The sequence below is a fragment of the Pempheris klunzingeri genome, chromosome 19 (genome assembly GCF_042242105.1).
Source record: "Pempheris klunzingeri isolate RE-2024b chromosome 19, fPemKlu1.hap1, whole genome shotgun sequence".
Lineage (NCBI taxonomy): Eukaryota > Metazoa > Chordata > Actinopteri > Acropomatiformes > Pempheridae > Pempheris > Pempheris klunzingeri.
The window spans coordinates 15934546-15947928 of NC_092030.1; the positions used below are offsets into that span (position 1 = coordinate 15934546).

Sequence of the window (13383 nt, forward strand, 5' to 3'; positions counted from 1 at the left end):
TGCATGAAAGATGCTAAGCTAAATTGAGAGCACAAATGATTAATTGTAGAGTATGGATTAATTAATGGTGTGCAGGAATTCCTCTTTTGGAAACTTGACTACAGTGTGCAGATGAACAGTTTTGTGCTAGTTCAAAAACTGGTATTTCTGCTCCAGTGTTCCTCGTAATTTTTCATTATCTTAATTATTTGATAGAGGTTTGGCCAAAAGGGTTCCTGGTTTAGAGCATTTTATTATGCCAAGGGCAGTACTTCAAAACCGCAACATTAACAAAAGTGAAAAACCCTAATTCACCTGTAAAACTAAGTGAAGGAGGACACACCAGCTGAGGCTGTAATGAGGATCTTTGCCTTTACTACTCTAGCTGTTAACCATAAACTGCCCACCAGAGTATCCACATGCCCAGCCTGTAAATACACCAAAACCAAGCGTCCGTGGCTCCTTGCTAAAACTGTCTGGGAGCGCATTTTTAAAACCTTGTTAAACGCTATTAGAGTGCGGTTAATGGCTCTGTGTCTCACTCTTTTCTCTACAGCTCTCCTTCAGTTACTCCTGTCTTTATTTCCTAGCGTGCTTCCCTCCAACCTGTTGCAACCCCACAGTGATTCTTTCCCTCTCTATCTGGTGCTGCTCTGCAGTAATGATCTTATCAAACTCATATGAGATCAGTTTGAGTAATTCACTCAGCGCTAATCAGTGGAGCCAGCTGTGAACCTTCGCACTGTTCCATGAAAACACTTTGGCTAGCACTATTTTGTTCCAGTAGAGAGAAAACCAAAGAGTTCTGGGTGATAAGAGCCTGACTGAAGAACTTGAAGCCAAGAAACAGCAGGCGGTGAGCGTAGGGAGGACATCAGAGATCTGAGGAGTGAATGAGAATAGATTAAGGAAAGAAAACAAAAAGACAAAAAAAAGGACAGAATGAGTTTTAAGGAAATGAGGAGGAGGCATTAGATTAAAATTAGATGACACTAGCCCTCAGTGTGTCCATACGGAACAATATTATGGTGATGGTTATGGTATTATAATGTAACACGCAGGTTGCCATAACAGGGAGGTGACTGATTAGTCACAGATGTCTCCTCCAGACCCCCGCCCAAGTTCTACCATTGTGGAGCCAGGACAGCAAAGAGTCTGGATTTTGTTGAGTGGTAGCTGCCCCCCCCCCCCCCCCCCCCCCCCCCCCACCTTGTAGTGATGGACTATCATGCTGTTTGGCAGTAGCAGAGTGTAGTGGATGGACTGGGGTGTATGTTTTAAATGTGTCCTGGAGGTGGGATGGGCCTGAGCCATTCACAGCCCGATAGGCAAGTACCAGTGACTTAAATGGGATCCACCATTAATCCAGAACACACTTCTGTTTGAAACTTAATGCAGTCAGCATAAATAACTTTAAGAAATAAATCAAACAAAAAGCTGCATGCTCTCTCACACCTTTCATATTCTGTCTGTCAGTCAGACAATGCCTGTCTGTATGTTTCATTTGCAGCCCAGTGGGAGAGGAAGTGACTCAGTGGTTTGGCACTGGAGAAGAACCAAACTATAATGCCCCTTTTCTTTTTACTCAGTCAATAATCATTTTGAATCGAGAATCAATTCCGAATTGAATCGTGAAGAATAGTCACGAAGAATCATGAAGAACTGACCTGATGTCGGTGCTAGGATCGATTACCTGGGCACTAAGATTGTCAGAATCTCATGGTGAAATATTTAATGATATTTCAGCCTGGACAAAGGTGGCGGACCAAATGACTAAAATTTCCATCCTTAGAGCCACATCATCAGTGTGGCTAAAAGTCAAGACCACTTTTCCTGACAGAAGTTTAATGATCTGATGAAAATGGTGTTTGACAAGGTCATTTAGCTTGCATAAGGAAAACAGGATTAAAATAATATATTATTTCATATTATATATTCTTGAATTGATCTTTTTGCAGTGATGAAAGCAGGAAAAGCAATAAGCTGACAGTTGAGAAACACTTGTGGTGTGTTGAAAGCCATCAGTCTGTGACAATCATTTATGTATTTAAACATCATTTACAGATGAATTCAAAGAATAAGCAATTATTTCTCACCCTGTTGAGTCATGAATGATTCAATAACCTTGTGTTATTTCTCTCAGCAGAGAGCGCGTTGTTGTTGTACCACTCCGTGTCTCGTTTTAGATGACCACGGATCATTAGAGGTCAGGAATGTTAATAAGCCTGAGTGTTTGCATGAAGGCAGATGACTGACTCTTTTTAGCATCGGTTTACTGATGGAGCGACGTGATGTTATGAAACTCACACATGGACAGTTGTAACACACACGGGCTGGGTAGATATAGACACTTTACAATGTACAATAACACTGCAAACATTTGCAACATATCATGCATTAGTGTGTAATGAGGTGAAAATAAAGTGAAGTGTTTGCTTTTTATGGTGATAATATAATAATATGATGGCCACAGATTCCTAAGCCAATTAAAATTAAACCTTAACAGCTTCATCAACCAAAACCTGCTGTTTATGTTTCATTTCACAATTATTATCATTATTGTATTATTCTATTATACTTGTATAGCTAAGGCTAATCTAAATTGCTGTGAATTAGAAAAAAACTCCCACTGGTTCCAACATGCCGATGTTTAATTGCTGCAGTAACACTTCAATTATGCTTCGCAATCGCAATTGTAAAACTGTGACGCTGTTGTGTGGTTGTTGGCAGGATTTCTAACCGACCAATCCCAACTGTTCTTTATTTATTCAGGGTTCTGATTGGATCGCCGCTGTCGGGCCAGCCAGCCAAAAGGACAGGAGACGTTTACAAGTGTCCTGTGGGGAAGGGGGACAACACATGTGTCAAACTGGAGCTGCCTAGTAAGATTACCGTGTGTGTGTGTGTGTGTTTGTGTGCATTGAAGTCTGTGTGTGTACAGAGCTGATCGGGACATTATTTGATAATGAAAATCACTACTTGCAGCCCTAATATGAGCTGTATTGTGGCAGTTTTTGTGTAATTTTACACTTCCGTGTGTGTGTGTGAGTCGATTGTACATTTGACTGAGTCTCATGGGGAGGAAGTGAGGCCCATCAGAACAGGAAGACAGTAAATAAACAAGGTTTTAATGTTTCATCCTTCTAATTAGATCTTAATTAAACAGATAAACATAACTTAGCTCCTGGTCAGCAGCCTGCAAAGCCTCCATCAGTGTTTGTCTGTGTGTCTACTGTAGGACTGAGAGCTAGTGTGTGCAGTAGATCTGCACACCAACTCTCAGCTCAGGGATTAAGACTTTTCAACACAGCTGTTCACACCTCAGAATTATCAAATAAGGGGAATTACAGTTCTCTTGCTGTTGGTAAATTAGTGGCTTTACGCAATGATAATTTGCAGTCAGGGCTGGAAATGATACTCCACTACTCACCAGAGGAAAGTACTGTATTTGTTATCTTGGATGACTTAGACAGCCAAAAGCCCAAATCTCACAAACTCTAGTTTAGTCTGGAAAACATCCACTGGGAATTGATTGAGCCTGGCAGCTGGAGCCAGAGCAGTCAGCAAACAACTGGGAGTGCTTTGCATGAAGATAACAGCAACAGTGATCTGAATTTTTTTTTTACCCTTGATTGTTTTCAAAAAACAGGTTACGTGGATATTTACAATTGTCTTTGTTGAGCTCACCCGAGGAGCATGATCCAAAGTTTAAGCACAGCCCAGCAGGAAGAGTAAATGCTGATATTTTAATGAAGGAAAGGGCTCATCAGTCACATATAAGTCTGATCCCTAATTTAGGTCTATGCCCACTGGCTGATAAGCCGTAGTCTCATATTGCCAGACCTGTCTCCATACTAGATTTGCACTACTCCACCACACAAGAGAGACATGTGCCAAACCATAATGAGCTAACTTTAATTTGTGTGGTTGTTATGTTGTAATTTTTAATCATGTTTCCGTCCGACCAATTAAATCGAAAAGTGGTTATGCCAGGACTATTATGTGTGATGAAATACTGGCAAGAAAATCCCAACATCCACATTTTCCGCTAAACAGTGCTGCTATATGTTTACATTCTGTTTGGAAAATTGAAACCAAATGACAGACAATAAAAATAATCTGTTGGCTGCGCAATTGCAAATTCAGGCTGCAGACTTACAGGGGCTGCAGGCTGAAGGAACTACATAGTACTTATCTCAGAAATATGATATAAAATGCACAAAACAAAACAATGTTTTTATGCATGTTGTGCGTACGTAACTGAAGAGTATAATCTTGATCAACTGAAATGCTGCATTTAAATGGACATGGATGTGGATGTGTGGATAAAGTCACACAAAACTTCTCTTTAAAAGAAAAGCATTGCAACTTACAGACGCCACAGACTAAATCACTTTGTGTAATTGTGATCTGATTAAGTAGAAGCCTCTTTACAAATGGTATTCCACCTATATTTCTCTTTTATTTTGAAGGTCAGACCAGGAAGGATTGTGTGATTTGTTCTGATAGTTATCTGGAGTTCACAGTTCACTCAGGACAATGCATGCATTCTCCTCAAAGTTGCCTCCAGTCCCACGTGGACGCATCATGAGATGCAAGATCTTGGCCCATGTCACTCATTTTATCAGATAGCTAAGAAATAAGGAGAGCTTCCTTCTGTATTTTCTGGTTTAACATGAAGACGGGACATAGAGGAAGGGAATATGATTCTGTATTCACACAGAGATGAAGAGAGCAAGGTCATCACGCCACACTACTAACCAGTAACAGTTCTGTTGCATGCGTGTTTTAAAGGATGTCAAAGCCATAACTGGCTGCTAGTGAGAATCAGAAATGGTGAACTATCAAAACCCCCTCACAGGGATTGGTAAAGAGTTGACTTTAAATTGAAACGGCATGTGAATGAGTTTGTGAGAATACGTGGGATCCCCTTGGAATGAAAAGTAAAGATCCAAATCATTCCCAAGTTGAAGCTTAAGCAATAGTTTGTTGTAACCTTCTAATTTTAGCCACATGTTGTGATTGCTTAATGATTCTAGTCCTCTATTTCTTCCTCACCGCAGCTGGGATGTTTATCAACACAGCATTATGTTTTGTGCTCCGTATCCTCTATTAATTGCCGTGAGCTACAAACTGAGGGACAGTATGGTAAAGTAATGAAACATCCTATATTTAACCACATGTCAGCGGTTATTACATCTTCTCGGGGAAGACGGAAGTAAGGAAGGAGGCTGAGCGGCTCTCTCCCTATGGGAAAATGCAGAAGAGGAATTTGCCCAGCTGTTCTTTCTCTGTTTGTCTCACTCTGTTTATTCATCCATATTTTCCCTAGAAAACACAACAGTTCCCAACTTACATGAAGTCAAGGAGAACATGACCATGGGAACCACACTGGTGACCAATCCCAACGGCGGCTTTCTGGTAAGGGAGAAGCTGCTCTTTGTGATATATATAAAAGTGCTCTAAAGTAACATTTCCATACTGAACACAGCGAACTTTGCATATTTTTCTGCAAGAAACTGGGCAGCAAGTATATGTTAAATAGACCTTTGGGCCCTATGGAAAGAGTGGGCTTGACCCTGCATGTTTCTTAGTGAGGCTTCATGTCCTGGGAATGTTACAAGTTACTGTGAATCAACTGCACAAATGCAGTAATATATGTGTATGTAGGAAGGGGGAACATCTATTAGGTTTTATGGTTATGAACTCTAGTAAAACTTTATTCCCATATGGTTGTGAGATTAGCAGGGTGTCAAAAGAACTAACAAAAGACGAGTGCTCAATGAATATATATTTATACAACTTGTTATTTAGTTGAAGAAAATTTAATGCTGTGAAGGCAGATCCTGTCCAGCTGCAAGTGTAACTGGAGCTCTTATCCTTAATGAGGTTAACGTAACTCATAACGTAACCCTTCACACAATTTCAACACCCGTCAGAGTTAATCTGAAACATTTGACAATTTGAACGTGAAAAGAAATGAATGCGTTACATAATCTAATTTCTTTCTAATCATATTCCCATCAGCCTCAGTTGTAATTTGTGTTTATTGCTAATTAGAAAACGTTAGCATAGTTCTAATAAGACTGTGAACAGAGTGAACTCGATGTAAGGAAAGCACAGAGGAAATGAGACTGAAGGATTAATAGACGTTATTAAATTTTCCAGTTATTGTTGGTAATTTTAAAGCCCTGCTTCCTCGCAGGGTCTGTTTCTCTCCGGAGAACTATAGTCTAAATAGAACTGCGGTGGTTTTTAATAGTCTCTGTGTAATCCACAGTTTGAGTAGTTCTTTCCTCTTGGTTTTTGGTCTTCAGTAGCCCTGAACATCCTCTCACCCATGACCTCATACTGGTGGAAAGCTAACCAGTCACAGCCTGTAACTTAGACTTTCTCAAGCAGCTACAGCCTCAGTTTGTTTGTCTGTGCGTGTTTCCCGTCTGCACAGGCCTGCGGTCCTCAGTACGGCTACATGTGCGGGCAGCAGCAGTACATCTCAGGGGTTTGTGCGAATGTCAGCTCTTCCTTCAAGATCCTCAACTCTGTGGCACCGGCCGTGCAAGGTACGAAGCGTGACAAAAAATGAGACACAGGACGTGACGGCATCTGAACAAATTGCCTGTCAGAGGATGAGAGATTATGATCTACTCTTCGCAGTAGTACCACCCAAGACCCTGCCATCAAACTCACCCTCCCTCAGCGAAGAGGGAGATCAGAGCATTCTTCTTAATGTAAACTTGTCTGCGACCCCCATCCCTCTCTGAGCCCAGCCCAGCCCAGCCCAGCCCTTCTGCCTTGCTGTATGCCCAAGTTAGGAGACAGTTTACTGGGCCTGCACTCTGTTTCCCAGGAAGGAAACTAGAAAGAGCCGGAGAGTAAATGGTCTACAGTCATTTTCTGCTTGTCTTTGTCTGATTCTTTCAGTGTAACTTTCTCTATTATTCCTTTAACAGAAGCAAGCACATGCACTGACTGATCATATATTAACATGTCCCTGGTTTTAAACTGAGTAGCATTGAATCAAAGTCAATCTAAGAACTGGAAAATATAAAAGATTAAGCAGACTTTAGGGACTTCTCTGCTTTTCCTCACTCACAGTCACTTGTTAAATCCAGTTACTACATGTCTATGGGATCAGTAGTAGGAACATTTCATCTGCAGTGTTTTAAATGCTTTCCTGCTCATTTAAAAATGTGTTAACCCCTCAGATTTAACTTGTCACCCCTCGTGGGGGTCCCTACCCTCAGGGTGGGAAGCGCTGCTCCACATTATTACGGTTTGATTTTGAGCCACTGTAGTGTGTCCTGTGGGCACAAGTAAACGGAAAGGGACTGGATGTATTACATAATCTAATTTATTTCTTGAAACCCGCCATTCATCTTCGTAAAGATTTAAAGACATGTATAGAAAAAAGAACAAATCTCACCTTTCAGCATACCTGTAACTGCAAATCAAAAGCAAACTAAACCCATTTAATGAAGTATAATTCCTGTTTTTGTTCCAGAGTGCGCCAAGGAGTTGGACATAGTGATAGTTCTGGATGGATCCAACAGTATCTACCCCTGGTCCAGTATCATCGATTTTCTGCGCCGTTTCATCGAGAAGATTGAGATTGGACCTAAACTCTCACAGGTTCGTCACACAAATGAAACTATTTTTTTAAATAGCAATGTTAAGCCATATTTGAAATGACTCTTTTTATCCTAAATATATGAGTATATGCAGTTTTAAACATCAGGTTGCGGATTTAAACATAGAGTGGATTGGTTTATATAAGATTAGACTAATATTGAAAAAGGATGAATAAAGGAATATATTATTTGCTGCCAACTCAGTTTTTTATATTACATTGTATTTGATGACTGAATTGCTTCCATTATGGAATTTTCCACATGGTGCCAACACTGAGTTTAACTGTAAGATGTCCTTCATAAAGCAGACGTTATGAACTGAAGCCTTTTTTTTAAAAGTGATTTCAGCCCTTGCCTTAGTAAGTTATACCTTGAGTGTATTTCTGTCCACTTGTCTTGGATCGCTCTTCAAACTGGTGGTTAGTTTTTATTATGGTTACACTGATCTGGCGTGGAGTTTGTGGAGTTTTCCAAAGGGAAACACTGGAAAGTCCTCTTACTCTGGATCCCACTGGTTGTAAGTCACATCTTCCATGGCTGCTGAAGTCTTCTGCCTTCTGTATAAAGAACATTGTGTCATATCAACCCCAACAGACCCAACCACATCCTCAGCATAACGTCTGCGAGGGGACGCAAAGAAGAGAAAAAGAAGGAAGGAGAGAAAAGGAAAAATAAATTGAATGTAGAATATTTATAAGAAAAATGCATGTGTGCGTGTGTGTGTGCGCGCGTGTGTGTGTGTGTGTGTGTGTGTGTGATTTTTCCAGGTTGGCATAGTGTCCTACGGTGAGACTGTGACTCACCGTGTCAACCTGAGCCAGTTTGACAACACTCGTGCTCTGCTGGACTTTGTAGAAGACCTTCCTCAGCAGACCGGTTTCAAGACCATGACTTTCCTGGGGATTGATACTGCCAGGTACTCAACAGTAACCTTTCACCCATTTGGGCGAACCGGGCACCGCCAGTTCACCCCAGTTCACCTTAGCTCTAAAGAGTCTCACTTGATTTTACACCAAAATAGGCAACACAGACTACATTTAAGGACCGGTTTCAGCGGGTGATCCAGAATTCATGTTCTTTTGACTGAATTTTAAAAATTTCTACCTATCAGGAAGGAGGCCTTCATGCCAGAGCGTGGTGCACGACCTGGGGTGAAAAAAGTCATGGTGATTGTGACTGACGGAGAGTCACATGACTTCCATAATCTAGACAAGGTCATGGAAGACTGTGACAACGATGACATCGAGAGGTTTGGCATTGCTGTGAGTACAAACTACCTTTGTGCTGTTGAAATATTGAATCATTTCAGTCAACTAGAATTTGCTAATTTAGTCAAATGACAGGATTGATCAAATAAGCAACATCATTCAAATTAAATCAAGGGAAAGTAACCTGACCAGCGTCTTTAAGATAGTGTATTATTGTTTCCAGGTTTTGGGAGACTACAATCGTCAAAACAAAAGTGCTGAAGAAGTGCAGAAGTTTATCAAGGAAATTGAGTCCATCTCCAGTAAGCCGTTACGAGAACACTTCTTCAATGTGTCTGATGAGGTGGCGTTGTTGACCATTGTGGATGCTCTGGGAAGCAGGATTTTTGCCTTAGAAGGTATCACATACATTAAATGCTCACTAAGTTGTACATGTTCACTTACCTTAATCCTTAGTTAGAAGAAATAGTTTGATTGTATTTTTATATAAAAGGTTAAAATTGACTTTACCTTCCTCAGCTACTACTGGAAATTTCACCTCCTCCTTTGAGATGGAGATGTCCCAAGCTGGGTTCAGTGCACATACTTCTAAAGTAAGTATTAATCCAATTATTTATGTCAGAGAAATACACAAATGCCATATTTGTGATGTGAAAGTCTGTGACCAGACCGAACCAGGCCGAATTACAGATGGGTGCATCATATCTTTAGATCACAGTGAACTCTACATGTCTGCAGGCGTTTAGTTTAAAAGGAACTGTTTATTCTACGTGCTTGCGTGGAAGTGTATGTGTTGGCCAGGATATTTGCTCAGCTAACGAACTCGTCCAGACACAATGCCACAGTGTTATCTCAAGTGCATCTTCAACCCTTTGGTGATTCACCTCGGTCAGTAGTTTCCAGACACAGACTGTCTCTGTCCTCTCTGCTCACACTGCTGTAGACCTCAGACTGGTTGTGTTTTGTCTGATTGCATGAGAGTGGCTAAGCTCCCAATGCGAGACAGGCAGAAAGAAACGGAAAGGCTAACACGAGGCATGCACAGAGACAGAGAGGGATGTTGAATCAGATGCTCGTTCACCACGGTTAAAGCAACATGCATGCTTTTGCCCCCTCACATGCCTCTTGAATTCATTCATCAGGTATTTCCTATGTCTATTTAAAAACAAACTTGCTCCCTCCTTACGCCTATCTCTCTTCCTGCTCCTGACTCACACTTATCACCTCCTCGGTCACTGTGTACACCACCTCTGTGGCTGCAGTGGCCCATTCAACTTAAAAAAAACAGATTTAATCACACTGAGCTGTTCCCCTATTTGCTAAACATGTTAAGCCTTGTTTTAATGGGCAAGAGCTGCAAAGAGCCTCTTTGTGATCCTTCCCTTCCTATTGAATAACTCAATTTCCTGTTGACCAAAAAACTGATTCCTTGATATTTATTTTCTATGTTCTGCTTTGCATTTTATTCTATTGTATTTTATTTTATGTGTCTATTTTATGTGTCTACTTTATTATGAGGTTATAAAGTTAATTTTCTGTCCCCAAGGAGATGTCCTCACATTGCTTGTTTGGTCTGAGCAACAATCCAAAACCCTAATTTATTCAATTTAGTAAGATACAAAACAAAGAAATCACTGAAGATACTTACATAGAACCTGGAACCACTGAATGTTTGTAATTACTTCCCTTAGAAAATAAGTTTTTAACATTTAATTGATGAATTGATTAATTAATTATCATTTTATTGATTTATTAATTATGTGTCTAAATGGCTAAATGTTTTAGCCTTAGTTAAACTAATGGGTCTATTTTGGAATGTAACCAAGTATATTTACTCAGAAATTGTACTTTTGTTTTTTTTACAATTTTGTACAGGTACAATTTCCATTTTATGCTGCTTTATACCTGATTTCCAATACATAGAGAAAACTACTGTACTTTTTAATCCACTGCATTTATTTCATACCTTTAGTTATTTGTTATTTTGCATGTTCAGGTTTTAGATATAAATTATTTAATATTATTTAGGATTTATTATTAGATTGTTGGTATTGTTACATCCAAAAGCGTGTTAGTAATTAAAATGATCTCCACTGCAACCTGATACACCATTAAATACTGATTAGTGTTTTCATGACAATGCATCAGTAATAATATTCCAACCGTGGGAGATAATGTAATAATATACCTTTTGAAAGGAGCCTTTCCGTATTATGACTACTTTTACTTTTTATACTTAAAGTAAAATTTTGCAACATGTACTGGGAATTTAGTGTTTTTACATTATGGTATATTACTACTTTTGCTTAAGAAAAGGATCCTAGCAGGCTACCTATCCCATACCAGCATAAATCTGATATCAGCTCTGTTGTCTCCTGTAGGAAGGTGTGTTACTGGGAGCAGTGGGTGCGTATGACTGGAACGGGACAGTGGTGATGCACACCGCCGGAGGAACGATTGTTCCAGGGAAGGACCAGTTCTTTGACTCACAGACTGAGGCTGGGTACGAAAGACTTGCCGGGTACACCGGTGAGTTGACTCGTGATATCTTAAAGGCCCTGGGCTGAGTGTTTTCATGTTAGACACAAAGAGAGAAAAGCAAGATCTTTTAAGAGATTAAGCTAAAATTTACTGCTGCAGAATAAATATAGTCTCTGTTGCATGGAGGAGTAAAATATGTAATTTGTCTAACACTGGAACAGCAGATGCCTCTCTCTCTCTCTCTCTCTCTGTCACATAGATAATAAATACAGGCTCTTTACTCCGTCCTGCTGCCTTTTATGGCTTGTAGAGCAACCACAGCATCTTAATATCAAGTTATTTAATCAACATGTCATTAGAAAGAGCACTAGTAGGCCCAGACAAGTGTACTGTAAACTCAGCTGTTGGCGCACGCTCATACCCAAAGGTCAGACCGCAGACTTTGCATACATGGCCTGTCTGTGAGTGTGTGAGCAGTTTCCTCCACACAGTGAGATGTAACCAGCTCGCTAAGGACGCATTTATAAATAGAGAGCCAGAATGGGTGTCTCTCATGGCATCGTGAAGTGTACAACACCTTCCTGATGATTCCTGTTTATGAATGTGTTGAACTGAATACAGTGTTGTGTATGCACATGTCTCCGTAGGCTATGATGTTCAGTCAGCGTCCACCCCTGATGGAGTGCTGTACATCACAGGCGCGCCGCGGTACAACCACACAGGCCGGGTTGTGATCTACCGCCTGAATGAAAAGAACAACATCATTGTGTCACAGATACTGAAAGGAGAACAGGTGAGCCTTTTTCAGTTTGGTGTTTTCGGCTAGCCTCCGTTCCTTCCTGAACAAATCTGTCTGAAAAGCTGAAAGATTTAAGCTAACTGGGTATCTGATTTTGTACATGCTGCTATGGAATCCAGTGCTTAAATAGTCAATGCTCACTTTTTTATGATCATTTTTGACTCCTCTGTACAGATTGGTTCCTACTTCGGCAGTGTTCTACAGACTGTGGATGTGGATGGGGATTCCTACACAGATCTCCTCTTGGTTGGAGCGCCAATGTACATGGGCTCAGAAAGAGATGAGCAGGGACAAGTCTATGTCTACAAACTCAACAAGGTACAGGAAACGGAAAATTAGGTATTTTGCTTGTTTGTGCGTGTCTTTGATTGAAATTTGATCGTGTCAGATTCACACTGAGAAGACTGTGATCTCCTCACGTCCTTTTTTCTTTGCTCCATCACCAGGACGGCCAGTTTGAGCACGAGTTCACTTTAAAGCCTGTCAATCAGTCCTGTTGTACTGCCCACTCAGCCAGCTGCACTAATAAAAATGAACCGTGTGGTGCCCGGTTTGGCACAGCCATTGCAGCAGTATCAGATCTCAACCTTGACGGGCTTAATGATGTGGCGATTGGTGCGCCTTTTGAGAACGACCACCGAGGGGCCGTTTACATCTATCATGGAGATAAGACGACGCTGAAAGAGAAATTTGTACAGGTGAGAACAGTTTCAGTGCCACTAACAGAAGATTTGTAATTGTTTATTTAGATTAAAGGAAAATTCTGGTATTTTTCAACCTGGCACATTTCGTGGACAACACAGAAAGTAGGCCCCTGTAATAACCACACTGGCTAACTGCATAGGGATCTATATCCAGGTAACTGCCTGAATTGGATCATGATGGGTAAAGGAACATTTATAACCAGATGCTTGTGTTTGATGCTGATGGGTCATGCACTTCTTTCTGACCATACAGAGAGCTGACCGCCAGCCTCTGTCGTTTCTTGGTGATGTATGAGCTGCAAATTCATTTGTTATACTTAGTAACACAGCTGGGTTCACTCTCACCCATGGACACATCTACATTTTCCAGTTTTGGCATCAACAGGTCCCACTGGTGGTAGCAACGGTTTCCTCCTCAGTCGACTGTGGAGAGCAGTGACCACAGGAACACTAGTTTCCTGAGGTATGTCGCTCGTGAGGACGGTCCTGTTCCCTTCCTCCCTTTGCCTTCATTCTTTGTCTTACCTCTTCTATATGTCCATCTGTCTGTATATAATTCACCATTGTATTTAGCTTTTATG

General features: G+C 40.8%; 1 protein-coding gene across 1 annotated transcript in view; it reads left to right on the forward strand.

Moving 5' to 3' along the window:
* itga1 (integrin, alpha 1) overlaps positions 1-13383 on the forward strand; it is a 39756-nt gene that overhangs the window by 15796 nt on the left and 10577 nt on the right. Inside the window, exons 3-14 of the mRNA XM_070850602.1 lie at positions 2752-2861; positions 5312-5400; positions 6428-6542; positions 7484-7611; positions 8378-8526; positions 8722-8872; positions 9042-9216; positions 9338-9411; positions 11200-11347; positions 11947-12092; positions 12273-12416; positions 12545-12796. Of these exons, the coding sequence (XP_070706703.1) occupies positions 2752-2861; positions 5312-5400; positions 6428-6542; positions 7484-7611; positions 8378-8526; positions 8722-8872; positions 9042-9216; positions 9338-9411; positions 11200-11347; positions 11947-12092; positions 12273-12416; positions 12545-12796 (1681 nt within the window). The remainder of the gene's footprint in view (positions 1-2751; positions 2862-5311; positions 5401-6427; positions 6543-7483; positions 7612-8377; positions 8527-8721; positions 8873-9041; positions 9217-9337; positions 9412-11199; positions 11348-11946; positions 12093-12272; positions 12417-12544; positions 12797-13383) is intronic.